The 16,870-nt window shown below is 46.9% G+C and overlaps 1 protein-coding gene across 5 annotated transcripts in view; it reads left to right on the top strand.

The window, feature by feature from the left end:
* HTT (huntingtin) overlaps nt 1-16,870 on the top strand; it is a 146,243-nt gene that overhangs the window by 3,460 nt on the left and 125,913 nt on the right. For 4 of the 5 annotated variants that reach the window (XM_068543518.1, XM_068543519.1, XM_068543517.1 and 1 more), the window contains exon 1: nt 6,266-6,633. The exons of the other annotated variant lie outside the window; for it this stretch is intronic. In XM_068543518.1, the coding sequence (XP_068399619.1) occupies nt 6,410-6,633 (224 nt within the window). In that variant the 5' untranslated portion in view covers nt 6,266-6,409. Of the gene's footprint in view, nt 1-6,265; nt 6,634-16,870 lie in introns of those variants that run through there. 5 annotated transcript variants of the gene reach the window in all.

Raw genomic sequence — 16,870 nt, 5'->3', positions numbered from 1 at the left:
TTGGCGTGAGCCCTCCCAGAGTCTGCCATTACCCCCACCATATAAAAATGGTCTTAACTTACCAATTAAAGGGAGATTTTCAGATTGGGTAACAAGGCAAAACCCAACTCTGTGCTATATCTGAGACACACCTAAAACCAAGTGACTGAGAAAGGTTAAAATTCAACCTTTGAGAACGTATATCAGGAAAATGCAAGCAAAAATAAAAGCAGCAGTCACAATCTTAGTATCAGACAAGATAGAATCCGGGCCAAAAAACGTTAAGCCAAGCAGAAGGGGCATTTTGTAATTGAAGGTACAATTCTCAAACAAGATGAAACGGTCAGAAATAACTTCACCAAGTAACAGCCATAGCTTTCCCAAAGCAGAGCTGAGAGGTTTAACCCAGCTGTCAGTCCCAGACAGATTAGACCTAAAGAGCATGGTAAGGTGCATTTTATGAACATGCGTGTACGTGGATGGATGGATAGATAGATAGATAATGTATTGATGTAATATATAGGTAATACATTCTATATTGATACTAAAAAATTTACTTTCTTTCCAATGCCCATGGAACATTCATGAAAAGGGACCATATATTACGGCACAAAGAAAATCCTCAAAGGGACTTCTCTGGTGGTCCAGTGGTTAAGACTCTGCACTTCCACTGCATGGGGCACGGGTTTGATCCCTGGTCGGGGAGGGGAACTAAAATCCCCCATGCTGTGCGGCGCAGCCAAAAAACAAACAAGACAAAAAAATTTCCTCAGAGGCTCTAGATAATGGAAATATACGAGACACAGACTCTTAAACACTGTGCTCTCTATGTTCAAGGAGAAAAGTTGCATAGCTTGACAATTTTGGCAGGAAACTAGAAACTATTTATAAAAAGTGACATAGCATACTTTAGAAAGAGATATAAATTCCAGTACTGAAAATTACAAAATTCCAGAAGTGAATGGTTAACATTAAGGGTTTAACAGTAGAATGGAAACAGCTAAAAAGAGAACTAGTAAAATAAATCAGATGAAACTATCCAGAATAAAGCAATGAGAGGAAAAAAAAAGAAAATAGAAGATAGGATGTGGTGAGAACACCAGGAAGAGAGAAGAGAAACGGGACAGAAGCAATATTTTGAGATAATGACTGAGCAGTTTCCAAAACTTGGAAGCCATTAGTCCACACGTTCAGTATCCAACTAATTCCAAGCAGATTAAATGAAAAGAAATTCTACTGTTAAACCAAACCAAGCCAGGATAATAACAAGCACCATAAACAACACACGGTGCAGCCATAAACTGGAGCCAATGGGGGAACTTGGAGGCCGAAGGTCATCAGAAGAAGCACCTGTCAAGAGGGAGGAGATATGGGGATATATGTATATGTATAGCTGATTCACTTTGTTATACAGCAGAAACTAATACACCATTGTAAAGCAATAATACTCCAATAAAGATGTTAAAAAAAAAAAAAAAAGCACCCGTCTCCCGAGCTCTTTGCATCCCATGGAGAGTTGTGTTAGCCCTGGGCCCGGATGGCCACAGTGTAGGTAGTGCCCCAGGAGAGGGACCTTGCTCCCTGTCATTCTGTGTATTTATCGGGGAATTGGAAGGGGACAGGGAGTCCCTGGCCAATCCTGCAGCCATGGCAGATTTCAGGCTGTGGGGAATGGCTTTGCTGGTGAAAAGAACATCCAGATCCTGGACATCTTTCACCAGGGGAACGTGTGCTTCCATGACTTTCAGAACTGGTCTTGGCCAGTCTTTTGGGCCCTTCCCGCTGAGCAGCCTATGGGGAGATCACTCGACGGGATCCGCAGGGGCATCCTGTAACAAGTGATTGTCTCCTTACACACCCAGACATGGCTCGCTGAAACCACAGAGAGCCAAAGACAGAGAGAAAATCTTAACAACAGCCAGAGGGAAAAAAGACACTTACCTCCAAAGGAGCAAACATTAAGTCAACTGACTTCTCAACAGTGAGAATGAAAAGCAGAAGACTGTGATGTCCGGATCTTTAATCTGCTGACAGAAAGTATCTGCCAACCTTGAATTCTATACCCAACCAAAAATCGACTAGGAATGAAGGCCAAAAAAAAAGACATTTTCAGATAAACTGAAACTGAGAGATTTCAGCAATAGAAGATCCACTGTAAGAGAAATTCTGAAGGGTGTTTTCCAGGCAGAAGGAAATGAGCCAAAATGGAAGATCAGAGATGCAGGCACGGGTGAAGAGTAATGAAAATGGTACATCTGGGAGTCAATTTAAACAAGAGCTGACTGTTCAAAACAACAATTACTGTATCTATATCTTTTGCAGTATGTGTATTTATGTAGAATTAAAATAACGTGGCAATAATACCCTCTAAAGGGAGGGAACCCCTTGGGGGGGACGGGTGGGAAGCCACCAAAGCACCCTCAGGAGTTGCCAGTCCGCTCATCCTGTTCCTCATGGCTCTGCTTCACCTTTCCTTTTTCTGACCCAAGGCCTCACCCCCAATGAACTCCCACCTGGTTTTGGATTTAGGGCAGGTGCCTGCCCCCCAACTGGGGTGTACCCCGTTTGTGTGTGGGTGTGTTGGGTTCCCTCTTTTCCTGGGCAGAATCAGTCACAAGTGTGTTGCTAGGCTTTCATTTTTAGTTCTCCACTCAAACCTCTTTTACATGTTTTTCCCCTGAATAGTACACATTCATTGCTGAAGATTTGAAAAATACAGAAAAGCACCCAGATTAAATTTCCTGTAATTGCCCTGCACACAGAGAGTCACTGTTATAGACTTGGTGAGCAGGTCTCTTTATCTATGTATCGTTTTTCTTTAAAAAGAGGGGGGATTGTGCTATACACAGCAGTGTAACCTGCTAATGCATTGCACACCTTTTTCCATGTCATGAATGCTCTTCTAAAAGAGGATCTGAATAACTGCACAGTTTTGTCATATGGATATATCGTGCTTCATTTAACCAATCTCCTTCTGTCCGTGTTTCCTTTTTTTTCTTTTGGTCCTAAATATTGCTGTAACCAGTGACCATCCTGACACACATGTGATTCTTTTCCGAGGATAAATAACTGGGAGTGCAGTTGCTGTTCAGAGGCTACGTTCATTTTAAGGCTTTGGAGACAAGCCAAATTGCCTCCCCAGCTGTGTAATCTTTGATTAGTCTGCGACCATGCCAAGCTTTTCTCTGAATTTAAAAAATCTGCCTTCTGGACAGTCCCTTTCACTAGGCTTTCCTCTAAGACCTCTTGTCAGGGGTGTAGTAAGTTCTCAGCAGACGAGTTTCTTCTTGCCTCAGCTAACACAGCCTGATCTGCTGTGGCCATATACGGTCTCAGTGACTCATACCCTCTCTGGACTGGTCAGAATTTGGGTTTAGGAGCCCATAAACAGAATAATCCAAAGTAAAAGTGGCTTAAACAAAATGGAATTATGTTTCTCTCCTATAGGTATTTGTCTGTGAGAAGTCCAGAGATGGTCTGGCCAGGCTGGAATGGCATCTCCACTCAGTCCTGCCAGCTCCATCGTCCTGGGTTGTGGCTTTCATCCTCATGATCCAAAATGACTGCTCAAGTGCCAACCACTATACGCCCGTTCCAGGCAGCAGGAAGAAGACAGGTGTACCCCTTCCTTTTAAGGAGATTTTCTAGAAATAACACACGTCACTTCTGCTTACATCTTATCAGCCAGAACTTATTTAGTCACATGGCTACAGCCAGCTAAAAGGAAGGAGGGAAACGTGGTGGAAAAGTGCCTGGATAAAAACTGAAGTCCTATTATTGAAGCAGGTCAGAGTGGCTATTAGGAGACAACAGTACTACTTAATGTGATGGGCTGAATTGTGTCCCCTGAAAATTCATACGTTGAGTCCTAACCCCTAGCACCTCAGAACGTGACTGTATTTGGAGAAAAGTGTCTTTAATGATGTAATTAAGATAAAATAAGGTCATGAGGGTGGGCCCTAATCAAATATGACCATTGTCCTTATAAGAAAAGAGGATTAGGACCCAGACATGCATAGAAGGAAGAACATGCAAGGACACAGGGAGAAGACGGCTATCTACACACCAAGTAGAGAGGCCTCAGAAGGAACTAGCCTGCTCACACCTTGATCTTGGACTTCCAGCCTCCAGGACTGTGAGAAGATAAATTCTTGTTATTTGAGCCCCCCAGTCTGTGGGACTTTGTTATAGCAGCCCTAGCGAACTAATACACTTAATCTTTTGCTGTGTAACCAATCGCGTGGTGGCTTAACAACGCAGGATCTCACAGTTAATGCGGATCAGGAATCTGGGCACAGCTTAACTAGGTCCTTCACTCCCTGGTCTCTCGAAAGCCTGCGTTTAAGTACCACCTGCCTCTCACTTGAAAGCTCAACTGGGCAGGGATCCACCTCCAAGCTCATGTGGTGTTGGCAGGATTCAGTTCTCCCTGGGCTGTTGGCCGAGTGGGCCTCCCAACGTGGCAGCTGGCTTCAAGAACGCGTGTGCAAGCCAAGAAGGTGCAGAGAGCCAGCAGGACGGAAGGCTCAGTCTTTTGTAACTTAATCCCAGGAGTGCCACTTTTGCCTATTAGAATGTTAGAAGTGTCAGTGAAAATTCAATTAACAATCAAGTTAAGAAGAAAAAAGAGAATTTTATTCAAGCCAAAATGAGGATTATAAGCCAGAAGGCAGGCTCTCAGAAGCTCTGAGAGCTGTTCCGCCTGGTAGAAGTCCAAGACACAATCATATGTATTTTTGAGACAAAGGCTCATACATCGAAATGCCACACTGACATTTTACAGAGAGTTCACCAAAGATACATAGTCCAGGTAAACTCTTACAAAGTGAGCAGTAAGTCAGTACAGCCCCCTCCAGAGTTGGGAAAGAATGCTAATCTCGTAAGAAGTTACATTGCTAGGTCAGAAGAAAGGAAAAGCAAAGTTGATCTCTACGGTCCAGCAGGCGTTCCCATCTTGGAGGAGGTCTGGTTAATGGGTAATGCAGATGCACACTGCACATTAGGGAGGGAGGAGGCCCAAACGACACAGAGAACTTTCTGTTCAAACTTTTTTGTCTTGCTGTAAAATGTAAACCTTAATCAGAAGCCAGCCACCAGTGACAGCCCACTCTCAAGGGGAGGGGACCATACAAGGTGGTGAATCTCAAGAGGGCGTCACTAGGTCATCCGAGAAGTCTGCCAACCACAGTACCTGACAGCCTGGAGCCCCGTCATTGTGGCCTGTCCTGTGTGAGGGCTGGCACATGGCTTGGCCTGTGGACAAGGGCCTTTATTAAATCAGGGAACTGGGACCTCAAGGCTTGCGGCAAGTTTCTCTGAGGTCCTTCCCCTGAAGGGGGGGGTGGTTGCTGTCCCCTTGGGGACAAGGCTTCCTGTGGTGATGCTGGGTTCACCTGACTGCTTCGTGACAACAGGGTCTGAAATTAGGCGGAGACGTGGCTTGTGGCCTAGAACAGGGCGCTGCCCTGAGTGGGCTCTGGAGGCTTCACGCTGCTTGCCCCAGGCGGCTTCTCTGAGGGCCACCCACTCCCTGCGGGCAGGCGGACGCTGCCCGTCTGCTTGCTCACTGCTGCCCCTCCGGGTGGCGAGGCTCTGGAGCCCGGGACCCTCCCAAGCCGGCCAGCCTCGCCCAAGGAGGGCACACCCTTGGGCCGGGCAGTCATGCCGGTGGGGCAGTCTCTGGGGTCAAAGCTGCTTTTCGCTGCACCAGCCAGGGCCTCTCCGGGCAGCAGGCACTGACCAGGCAGGTCTTTACCACCCGTGCCTGCCCCAGGCCCTCCGCCAAGCCCCTCAGCTCCTCCTCGGGCTGCAGGCTGGCCCACCAGGGCTCCGCTCCTCTCTGGGGGCCACACCTGGGCTCCCGCCCTGAGGGTCCTCTGGCTCCACGCGGGGCGACCCACTTCCCCCTTCCTCCTCTGCAAGGCTGTCCCGTGAGCCCTCCCTCCGCCCGGGCCGCTGGGTGAGCAAGCACCCTCGCAGGGTCTCCGGCTCCGAGTCCACGGCCAGCCCTCCCTGCCACCCGCCGGGCTCGGCCGGGGTCTCCTCGACTAGGGGCTTCTTCCCGAGGGAGCATGACGCTCACGACCGCCGCGCCCCTAGTCCTCGCCCGGGAGGAGCGCTGGGGTCTCCGTGGTCGCGGCGGTCCTAGGAGGCGAGACGGCGGGCGCGGGGGACTGGCTGGCGCCGCGCCCGGCCAATGGCGGAGGCCGCCGCCTCTGGCTGTCAATCTTGCCAGCCTGGCCCCGCCCCTCCGACGGAGCGTCGCGGGACGCAGGGCCGCGGGGGCTGCCGGGACGGACCCAAGATGGCCGAGCGCTTCGGTTCCGCTCCTGCCCGCGGCCCCGAGCCTCATTCATTGCCGCGCTGCTGAGCGGAACCGCGAGCAGGTCCGAGGGCTCCGGGGGCTGTTCCCGCAGGGCGGGAGGCCGCCATGGCGACCCTGGAAAAGCTGATGAAGGCCTTCGAGTCCCTCAGGTCCTTCCAGCAGCAGCAGCAGCAGCAACAGCAGCAGCCGCCGCCGCCGCCGCCGCCGCCTCAGCCCCCTCAGCCGCCGCCGCAGGCGCAGCCGCCGCCTCAGCCGCAGTCGCCGCCGCCCCCGCCGCCGCCGCCGCCGCCGCCCGGACCGGCCGTGGCCGAGGAGCCGCTGCACCGACCGTGAGTGCGGGCCAGCTGCAGCTCCCCGGCCCGCGGCGACAGGGCCGCCCCGTGGTCCCTACCCCGTCCCCCGGCCCCGCGTGGGTCTCCGGCCCTCGGCAGGCGCGGGGAGCCTCGCCGGCCTCTCCCGGAGGCGCCGGGGCGGCCCCGGCCCCAGTCCTCTGCTCTCCCGGCTGCGAAGTTAGGGGAGGAACCGGGGCTGTGTTGTGAGCAGGACTTGGCAGAGCCGAGGCCGCGTGCCGTCCCTCTCCTCCTGGTCTGAGAGGAGGAGGGCTGGGGGCGCAGGACGCTCCGGGAATTGGAGCCGGAGTGATGCGGGGACAGTGGTGACATCATGCCTTGGGACGTCGGGCTGGAGGGCGGGGGAGCGCGCGCGGCCCAATGGAGAGCCTCCTGCGAGGGCCCCTTTAAGCAGCCTGTGGCTCGGGGCTGTCTTCCCGCAGCCTCAGGGCGTTTCGTGTCGTTCGGGAGTCGCAGCAGAATGTTGAGCATCAGGGAGAGACCGGCTTGTCTCAGCTCAGGTTGGCCTGCGGGCACTTGAATGAGCTGTGGTTGCCAAGTAAGCGGTGAACTGTCTAGACGGTTGTTGTTAACACGTGAGAAGCAATAAAACTGGCTTAAATATTAGGAAGCGTTGACTGCCCGTTATTGCCTGTCTTCAGTTGGAAACAAATGACGTGTTGCTGAGGGAGAGGTTAATCGCTGGGGGCGAGTGATGTCCCTGTCACGAGTGTCGCGGTCCAGCTTTGCCGGAGCAGTGGTGTCTGCGGACCCCACACACGCTTCCCGTTGCTGACATCTGCTACTGTTTGGAAGCAGGGGGTCTCCGTTGCTTGTGCCAGGGAAACTTTTTGAAACAGAAGAAGAGAGACCATTAAGGACACCGTTTAAGAGAACCCGAGTACTTTTCCCTGAAGTCTTGTGTGCTGGGTGTTCAGCAGAGGTCAGGGTGTGTGCTCTGCTGCACTTCGGGCCTTTCTCTCATCTCGGGTCATTTTATTTCTGATCTGGGTGTGTACAGGATGGCATTTAACGAGGAAAGTTTTCGCGAAGCAGCCCCTCTAAGAAGCGTACCTTCTTCAGGCTGATTCGTTTTTAGTAATGTTTTCTTCGTTATGCTTCTGATATGATCCTTGCTGTGTCCTGAGGTTTCATTAGAAACTGAGAATTTGGGGAGTAATTTTGGCTTATCTGTTAAAATAAAATCTAGAAACAAATTAAGTTTTCTGCTAAAAGGTGAAAAACCTGTTTGGATACTTAGAGGGGAAAAAAGTTGTTTTTTTTGTTTTTTTCTTTGTTTTTTAACAATTTGACTTTTCTCTGCAGCAGGTGATTTATAACCATAAGTATCCATTCCAGACTTTTATGGTCGTGCTTTTCCTGGAGTTAGATGTCTGGAAGTCCATGCCCTGCGTGATCTCGTATAAAGGCGGGAAGCACCAAGCAGGGCTCTGGGTGGGAAGGAAGGCCTTACTTCCGTCCCTGTCTGCTTGTTCAAACACTTGGTCAGTCTGAAAATATGCTTTCTGTTTCTTATGCTGATCTGACAGAACCTGAATTAGCTTATCTTCTTCGAAATAGGGGTGTAAAGAGGTTTCCTTCTTAAGCCAGCTTGACAAAGTAGATACGTTTTGTTTCATTACTTTATTGTAAGGAAATGTATGATTGACTTATTTTTAAAATTTAGTCTATCATTTTTGCATAAATAATACATTAACGTGGTACAAATTCCAAAATTGCAAAAAGGTAATTAAAATGTCTCTCTCCCGTTCCTTTCTCCTGAGTACCTAACTCCATTCCCAGAGGCAAGCGTCCTCCTTGTGTATCCTACCAGATATGATCTATGTATTATATATATGAAGATAGATTTTAATTTTTTTAAAAACAAAAGTACTTCAGAATAGTAACTTTGAAAGGTTCTTAGCATGCTCTGAAATCAACTGCATTGGGCTTAATTATAGTTATTTTAAATAAAATGCATAAATGTTACATTTTTATGTACTTTGCTGTTGAGAAAGCAAGTATTCATTAATTTTGAGTAATGAACTCACTGCTTACAAATTTGGATCTTGGCATTTCTGTTCAGATGCTTCAGCTGAAAAATTCATTCCCCAAAGTAAGATTGGCCAAAAGCAATTAGAAAGTAACTGTTCTATTTTTATGGCTCTTGCTCTCTGTGGAATTATAGTGTCACCAGCCACGCGTGGGCTTCAGTTGAAGGATCTGAGTGCCTACTCCCAGCTCAGCGTATGGGATACAGGGGTTCCGGGTGGTACTGGCTACAGTCTCAGCAAGGCTGACGTGCAGGGGAGTGCCAGAGCTTGGCAGGGTCCTAACTGCAATTATGAGGCAGTTGACATTGGCCTTTGGCACTTTCTCACTCTCCTTCAGATTCCCTCCTAGTTTTTCTCTGATTTTAATTATCTGCTGAACGTCTAATGTGTGCCAGCCAGTATCCTAATAGGTGCAGGGCTACAGCCATGAACAGATACAGCTCTGCCCTCGTGAAGCTTACATCTTCGTGAGGGACATAGATCAGAAAAAGGATACATAAGAAAAACACACAGTATGTTAGACAGTGATAAACGAAGCAGGAACAGCAGCAAAGCAGGGAAGGGGGTCTAGGAAATGTCAGGGTTAATACGGTATTGAGATGGTGTCTTTTGAATAAAGACCAGAAGAGAGTCAGGGATTGCCATAAAGGTATGTGGAGGGGCGTTCCAGGCAGAGGGAGCAGGTCCAAACCCCGCTGATGGAGGAATAGCGAGGAGGTAGTGTGGCCCGTTGAATTAGCGAGAGGGAGACTCTTAGTAGGAGCTGAGGTCAGAGAGGTAGAGAGAGTGCCGTACCAGATAGATGAGTAGGCCCTTCCTTCAAGGTGGAGTAAAGACAGTGGCATTTAGTCTAAGTGAGGTGGGAAGTCATTGGAGGGTTTGGTCCGAGGAGTGGCAGGATTTGAGTTCCATTTTTTTTTTTTCTTTAAAGACTGATTGATTGATTGATTGATTGCTATGTTGGGTCTTCGTTTCTGTGCGAGGGCTTTCTCTAGTTGCGGCAAGCGGGGGCCACTCTCCATCGCGGTGCGTGGGCCTCTCACCATCGTGGCCTCTCTTGTTGCGGAGCACAGGCTCCAGACGCGCAGGCTCAGTAGTTGTGGCTCACGGGCCCAGTTGCTCCGCGGCATGTGGGATCTTCCCAGACCAGGGCTTGAACCCGTGTCCCCTGCATTGGCAGGCAGATTCTCAACCACTGCGCCACCAGGGGAGCCCTGAGTTCCATTTTTAAATGAATACTGGCTGAGAACTGAGTGAAGGGAAGCATGGTCAGGAGCAGGAGACCAGGTAGGAAGTTAGTGACGTGGTCAGGTGAGATGATGGTGAATTCTGTCAGGTTGTTGGCAGTGGCACGGTGGGAACTGACTGAATTTTGAAGGTAGAACCAACAGGACTTGTTCATCTCTGTCTGCTAAGCATGACATAATTTAGCCATAGTTGGTGTTATCAGTTATATTCAACTGCAAGTAACAGAAAACTCTGCTGCCGTAACTTAAATAGGAAAGAATTTATTATAAGACAGCAGTGTCTGCTTGAGGAAGCTCACCAGTGATTAGGGACGCAGCTTCTTTCTTATACTTAACTTGCAAACCCTCATCCTCATTCTTTCCCATTTTTTAAGTTGGGTTGTCTTTTTATTGTTGAATTGTAACAGTTATTCATAATATTCTGGGTACTAGACCCTTATCAGATGCATGATTTGTAAAATGATACTCCCTTTCTTGGGTTGTCTCTTCACTTTTTTTTTTGGCTGCGCCCTGCGGCTTGTGGGGCGGCTTGTGGGATCTTAGTTCCCCGACGAGGGATCGAACCCAGTCCCATGGCAGTGGAAGTGCGGAGTCCTAACCACTGGACCGCCAGGGAAGTCCGTGTACAGTCTTGATTACCATTAGTTGTTTTTTTTTTTTTAAAGATTAATTTATTTATTTTTGGCTGTGTTGGGTCTTTGTTGCGGTGCGAGGGCTTCACATTGCGGTGGTTTCTCTTGTTGCGGAGCACGGGCTCTTGGCACACGGGCTTCAGTAGTTGTGGCACACAGGCTCAGTAGTTGTGGCTCGCGGGCTCTAGAGCGCAGGCTCAGTAGTTGTGGCGCACGGGCTTAGTTGCTCCGCAGCAGGTGGGATCTTCCCAGACCAGGGCTCGAACCCGTGTCCCCCGCATTGGCAGGCGGATTCTTAACCACTGCGCCACCAGGAAGTCCCTACCATTAGTTTTGTATCACAGTTTAAAATCATGAAATGTGAGTCCTCCAACTTTATTCCTTTTCAGGATAGTTTTGGCTATTCTGGGCCCCTTGCATTTCCATTTGAATTGTAAGATCTGATTGTCAGTTTCTACGAAGAAGCCAGCTGGGATTCTCTGATGGGTGTTGCATTGAATCTGTAGATCAGTTTGGGGAGTATTGGCATCTTAACAATATTACGTCTTCTGATTCTTGAACATTGGCAAACATTTTATGTAAATGGTCAGACAGTAAATATTTCAGGCTTTGTGAGTACATCTCTGTAGCAACGATTAAACTCTGCCATGGTAGAAAAAAAGCATCCAGAAGCACTATGTATGGTTAGGGGTAACCCAGTGATACCAGCACTGATTGGACTGCCCTTCACCAATCAGAAGCTCAGTGCCCAGTGGGCCACTGTTTTGACTTGGAATCATGTTGTGCACTATAGTCAAATATACTGTAAAATGAAAAGGGATGTGCCAAAAAATAAAAACAAAAAGCAAAACCTACTAGAAAAGGGGAAAGGGGAATGAGTAAACTTCTTTTCTTGCGGACAGATGTGCACATAGCCGCTAGTCAAACCAGCCTCAAACAGGATGCTTATAGCTTAATAATAAAAGCTGTGCAAAGGCCAAAAAAAAAAAAAAAAAAAAAAAAACCCCGTGTATGGGTTACCCCTAACCACGTCCGGCTATAATGGCACACTGCACAGTAGCAGTGAACCGTAAGTGAATGTGTGCCTCTGTTCCAATAAAATTTTATTAAGGACGTTGAAATTTGAATTTTGTATCGTTTTCACGTCATAAAATATTATTCTTTGATTTTTTTTGGGGGGGGGGGGTCAAACGTTTAAAAACGTAAAAACACTTCTTAGACTGGCCGAAACAGGTAGGCTGTAGTTTGTCCACCCCTAGATTAGATATGATAGGACCACTTTGGGGAAGCATTTCTTTTTTGGTTGCTTTTTATTAACTAGCTCAAAAAAAATTACACATATACGTTGTAACAACATCTTCAAATAGCACAGAAGATGGAAAGCAAAGCCTTCCTCCCTGGCTGTCCTAGTCTCATTCCCTAAAAATAATAATTGTTAAGTTTCTTTTGTTTTCTCTGATTTTTTAATGCATATACAAGTCCTTTTTTTTTTTTTGCATGAATGAGCTCACACTATATTATTTCACTTAGTATATCAAAGGCATTGTTTCATAGCAGTACCTATCATTCTTATTAACTGCTATATAATACTGTAGAATTTCTTTTTAAAAGAGGACTTATGGAGATGTAAAGGCAAAGGTCTTACAGTGTCCTGACTTTCATATTCTCTCCTCCTTCAGAGGCCCCACCCCCATTACCTCTGGTCCCTGCAAGTGAGCCAACCACTCAGTAAACTACCTTGGAATGGAAGTCTTATTCAGATAACAAGAAGGAAAAATTAACACAGTATAAGATACTATTTAATGTTGTGTTAACTTGAATCAGTTTGGGTGCTAGAATATGTGTTAGAGACGAGATATGCCATAGATCCTTGCTGCTCAGAGTGTGGTCTCAGGGCCAGCCAGCAATTTGGTATCACTTGGGAGCTTATAAGAAGTACAGAATCTCGCCCTACCTTAGACCTACTGAATCAAGAGTCTGCGTTTTAAGCAGGTTTGTGAGCAATTTATGTGCACATTAAAGCTTGAGAAGCTCCACTGTAGATGGTCAGGACCTACTTTTCTGTTGATATAATATAATATAATATAATATAATATAATATAATATAATATAATATAATATAATATAAAATTCCATCAGCATTTGGGAGGGAAGACTTACGTTGCTTACATCTGTCCAGGTGTAGCTGAGGCAGTATCATTTCTCTGTCCTAGGGCCATGGAGCATTTGTGTAGCTGTCAAGTAGGGTGTAACCCTGACAAGGGAGCTGTGGTGGCATTAAGAGCTCCCAGCTACTGGGAATGGGCACTTCAGTGGGGACTGGACTAGGTGACCTGGAAGGGCTCCTTTCAGCTGGGCGCCTGTGTGTGCTGGGGCCTGTTCTGGGCCCTTGGGTCACAGCAGTGAACAAAGCCAGTGGTGTTAAAGACTATGGAGAAAGACAAAGCAGAATAAGGGGGAGGGGGGCTGTGTGGTGTTGTTTAGGGTGCGAAGTGCACTGAGAAGGTGATGCTGGAGCAGGGGGAGGGGGGCGGGTATCTAGAGGAGGTGAGGTCCAGGTAGAGGGAACAGATGAGCGGGAGTGCTTTCCATGTTGGAGGAGGAGTAAGGAGGCCAGAAAGAGGAGATGAGGGGTAGCCGTTTAGGGCCTGTACCCCAATATAAGGACTTTGGATTTTACTCTGACCAGATGCTTACTTGTGTAGTCAAACAAGTGATATAACTTACGATGCTAAGCCAACACCAAATGCTGGCTTGGAAGAGACTGGGTCACTTAGTCATCGCTGGTGGGACTGTACAATGGACAGCTACTCTGGAAAACAAGCAGTTTCTTGTAGAACTGAACATATAGTTACTATATGACCCGGCAGTTGCACTCTTGGGTGTTTATCCCGGAGAAGCGAAAACTTCTGTTCACATAAAAACCTGTACACAAATGTTTGTAGCAACTTTATTCATAGTAGCCAAAAACTAGAATCAGCTTAGATGTCCTTCAGCAGGTGAATGGTTAAACTGCTCAGCAATAAAAAGGAACAAACCCCTGATAATACATGCAACAACTAAGATGAATCTTGAGGAAATTATGCTAGTGAAAACAGCCAATCCCAAAAGGTTATATAGGGGCTGGTTCTACTTAATGTAACATTTTTGAAATGACACAGTTCTAGGAGTGGAGAATAGATGAGTGGTTGCCGGGGTTAGGGGTGGGTGGAGGTACAGAATGGAGGGCCAAGGGAGGTAGGTGTGGTTCTCAAAGGGCAGCTCAAGGGATCCTCATGGTGATGGAAGTGTTCCCTATCTTTTTTTTTTTATAAATTTATTTATTTTATTTATTTATTTTTGGCTGCGTTGGGTCTTCGTTGCCGCACGCGGGCTTTCTCTAGTTGTAGCGAGCGGGGGCTACTCTTCGCTGCGGTGCATGGGCTTCTCATTGCGGTGGCTTCTCTTGTTGCGGAGCACGGGCTCCAGGCACGTGGGCTTCAGTAGTTGTGGCTCGCAGGCTCTAGGGCGCAGACTCAGTAGTTGTGGCGCACGGGCTTAGTTGCTCCATGGCATGTGGGATCTTCCCGGACCAGGGCTCAAACCCGTGTCCCCTGCATTGGCAGGCGGATTCTTAACCACTGCGCCACCAGGGAAGCCCAGTGTTCCCTATTTTGACTGTAGTGGTGGATACACAAACTTACACATCTGATGATATTGTGTAGAACTAAATGCACACATCCGCACAGATGAGTAAAAGTAAAACTGGAAATCTAAAGATCAGTGGATTTTCTCACTGTTCTGGCTGTGATTGTTTTGCAGAATGCTAGCATTGGGGGAAACTGAGTGAAGTATACACTGGATTTCTTTTATTGATATTTCTTACAGTTGCATGTGAATCTACAATTACCTCATTAAAAACTTTTTTTTAAAAAAGATTTTCAAAAAATATTTATTTGTTTATTTATTTTTGGCTGTGCCAGATCTTAGTTGCAGCACGTGAGATCTTTAGTTGTGGCATGCGGGCTTCTTAGTTGTGGCATGCATTCAGGATCTAGTTCCCTGACCAGGGATCGAACCCGGGCCCCCTGCATTGGGAGTGTGGAGTCTTACCCACTGGACCACCAGGGAGGTCCGCCTCATTAAAAACTTTAATTAACAAAAAAGGCCACCCTGGTGGACAGGGAGCAGGAATGAAAGAGGCTATTCAAGTAATCAGAGCTGATTGAGGTAATCAAATAAGCTAGAGGTGCTGGCAGCTTGTGCCAGGCTGGGAGCAGCAGTGCTGGTGGCGAGGAGTGCTCACATTCCTTCCTCTGGGGAGGAAGAGCTGCTGGGATTTGCAGACAGATTTTTTAAAAAATTGAGATTATGATTTACATATCATAAAATTCACCATTTTAAAATGTACAACTTAGTGGTTTGTAATATATTCACAAGGTTCTGCAACCATCACTACTGTCTAATTTCTGGAACATTTCATCACCCCAAAAAGAAAGCCCCTCTCCATTAGCAGTCAGTCCCCATTTTCCCTCCCCCAGCCCCTGGCAACCACTAATTTATTTCTGTCTCTATGGATTTGCCTGTTCTGGACATTTCTTGTGAACGGAATCATACACATGGGGCCTTTTGTGTCAGACCTTTTTCACTTAGCATAGATCGCATTTTGAATTGCACCTTCTTCTATTAGTAATTGTTACAGTACTCAGTTAAATTACTAGTAAGAAAGGCTTTCACAGCCCTTTTCTGTGATATAGACTGTGTGGTGGGGAAATCGTAGGCCTTGCTTCCCCTAATCAAACAGTACTTTTTCTTTTCGGCCGTGTCGAGCGGCTTGTGGGCTCCTAGTTCCCTGACCAGGGATTGAACCCTTGCCCTTGGCAGTGAAAGTGTCGAGTCCTAACCATTGGACCGCCAGGGAATTCCCTTAAGCAGTACTTTTATTTTAAAATTATGTATGAAACATAATTCCAAAATGACTTTGGTGTTCCATTCCTTCTTAAAAAAAAAAAAAAAGATCCAAAAGAGTCCTGATCTTCTAGGAACACTCTCATTAGTACAGTGCTTGGTGAAAGTTAAAGAGCAGCTGATGAGGAATCAGAAGACCTGGCTCTCTGCCCGGCCATTTACTGCCCTGCTCCTGCAGGCGGGGCAGCCTCTGGGCCTCAGTTTTACGCATCGTGTGGGGTGTGTAGGCACCGACTCGGAAATGTGTATGTGACAGTACCTGTGACCCCAAATAGCAAGACAAGTTTTCATTTTGAAGGTGGAGTTAAAATAAGCACGTTTACAAAAACAGCTGAAGGACCAGGCCTGTTCTTACCTTGTTTATCCAGCTCTCACCCTGCTCATCCAGTTCCTGCCTGGAGCAAGGCAGTTCCGTTTTCACCTTAATTTCCATACTTACTTTTCTTGCAGAACAAGTCAGTTTGACATCTTAGTTCATCAGCCTAATTTAAATTCCATGGGGGAATGAAATAGTTGTAGTTTTCTTAAACTTCCAAGTTGGTTTATTGACAAAATAAGACGGGAAGGAGGTATTTGAAGCAGGGACCATGGCATGTACAAGAACTGAGTTTGAAGGTGCGTGACCAAAACGACTGAGTTATTTCCAGTGGCCAGAGTTCCCCTGCAGGTTTCCTGACGGAGGAAAGTAGCCTGAGGCCACACTATACTGGGCCTGGTTAAGCCAGGTTGGTGTTTGCACTGGGTGGGAGTGTTTGTTACTTTTGCCGCTACATTGCTGCCCTGACATCTTTCAGTGGGTAGTGTTGGAAGGGTTGTTTTTTTCGTTTTCTGATATTTTTGGTTAATGCCTCTTTGTTGGGGTGTCTGAGGGTAAAGTCTGATCCTCACACTTTAAAATGTGGGTATTCTTCAGTGTGATAAAAGAGAAGATTTTACAAGGTAAGTGTTTTGGTAGCAATCAGGTGGTTTTGTTTTTATGCTCCTCACCCAAAATAGGTACTTAGTAATTATTGTTTAAATTTTAATAGCAAGACTAGTAACCACTGAAGACTTTGACTGTCTGTCTGAAGAATCTTAGGATTTTAGGGCTATCTATTTAGTGTGGAAAAGATGAAAATTTAAATATACTACAGCAGATTTTTTTTTTCCCCCTCAAAAGTGTTTAGATTGCTGGAAAATGATTGTGGATGAGTTAGGAAGAGAAACTTAAAACATGTGCTTCTTTGTAGCTGACCATGATAGAACCTGTGCTGCCCCCTTTCTGGCAGTAAAGTTGTGAAAGTCAGGGTCATCAGATGTGCCGTGATTGATGTCTTGGTCACAGCCAGAGGGGCTGAGCGCTGCAGCTCGGACTCCA

This window comes from Eschrichtius robustus, chromosome 4 (assembly GCF_028021215.1).
Source record: "Eschrichtius robustus isolate mEscRob2 chromosome 4, mEscRob2.pri, whole genome shotgun sequence".
NCBI lineage: Eukaryota > Metazoa > Chordata > Mammalia > Artiodactyla > Eschrichtiidae > Eschrichtius > Eschrichtius robustus.
The sequence above is the reverse complement of the archived record's forward strand: the minus strand, read 5'-3'. Positions and strand labels throughout refer to the sequence as shown.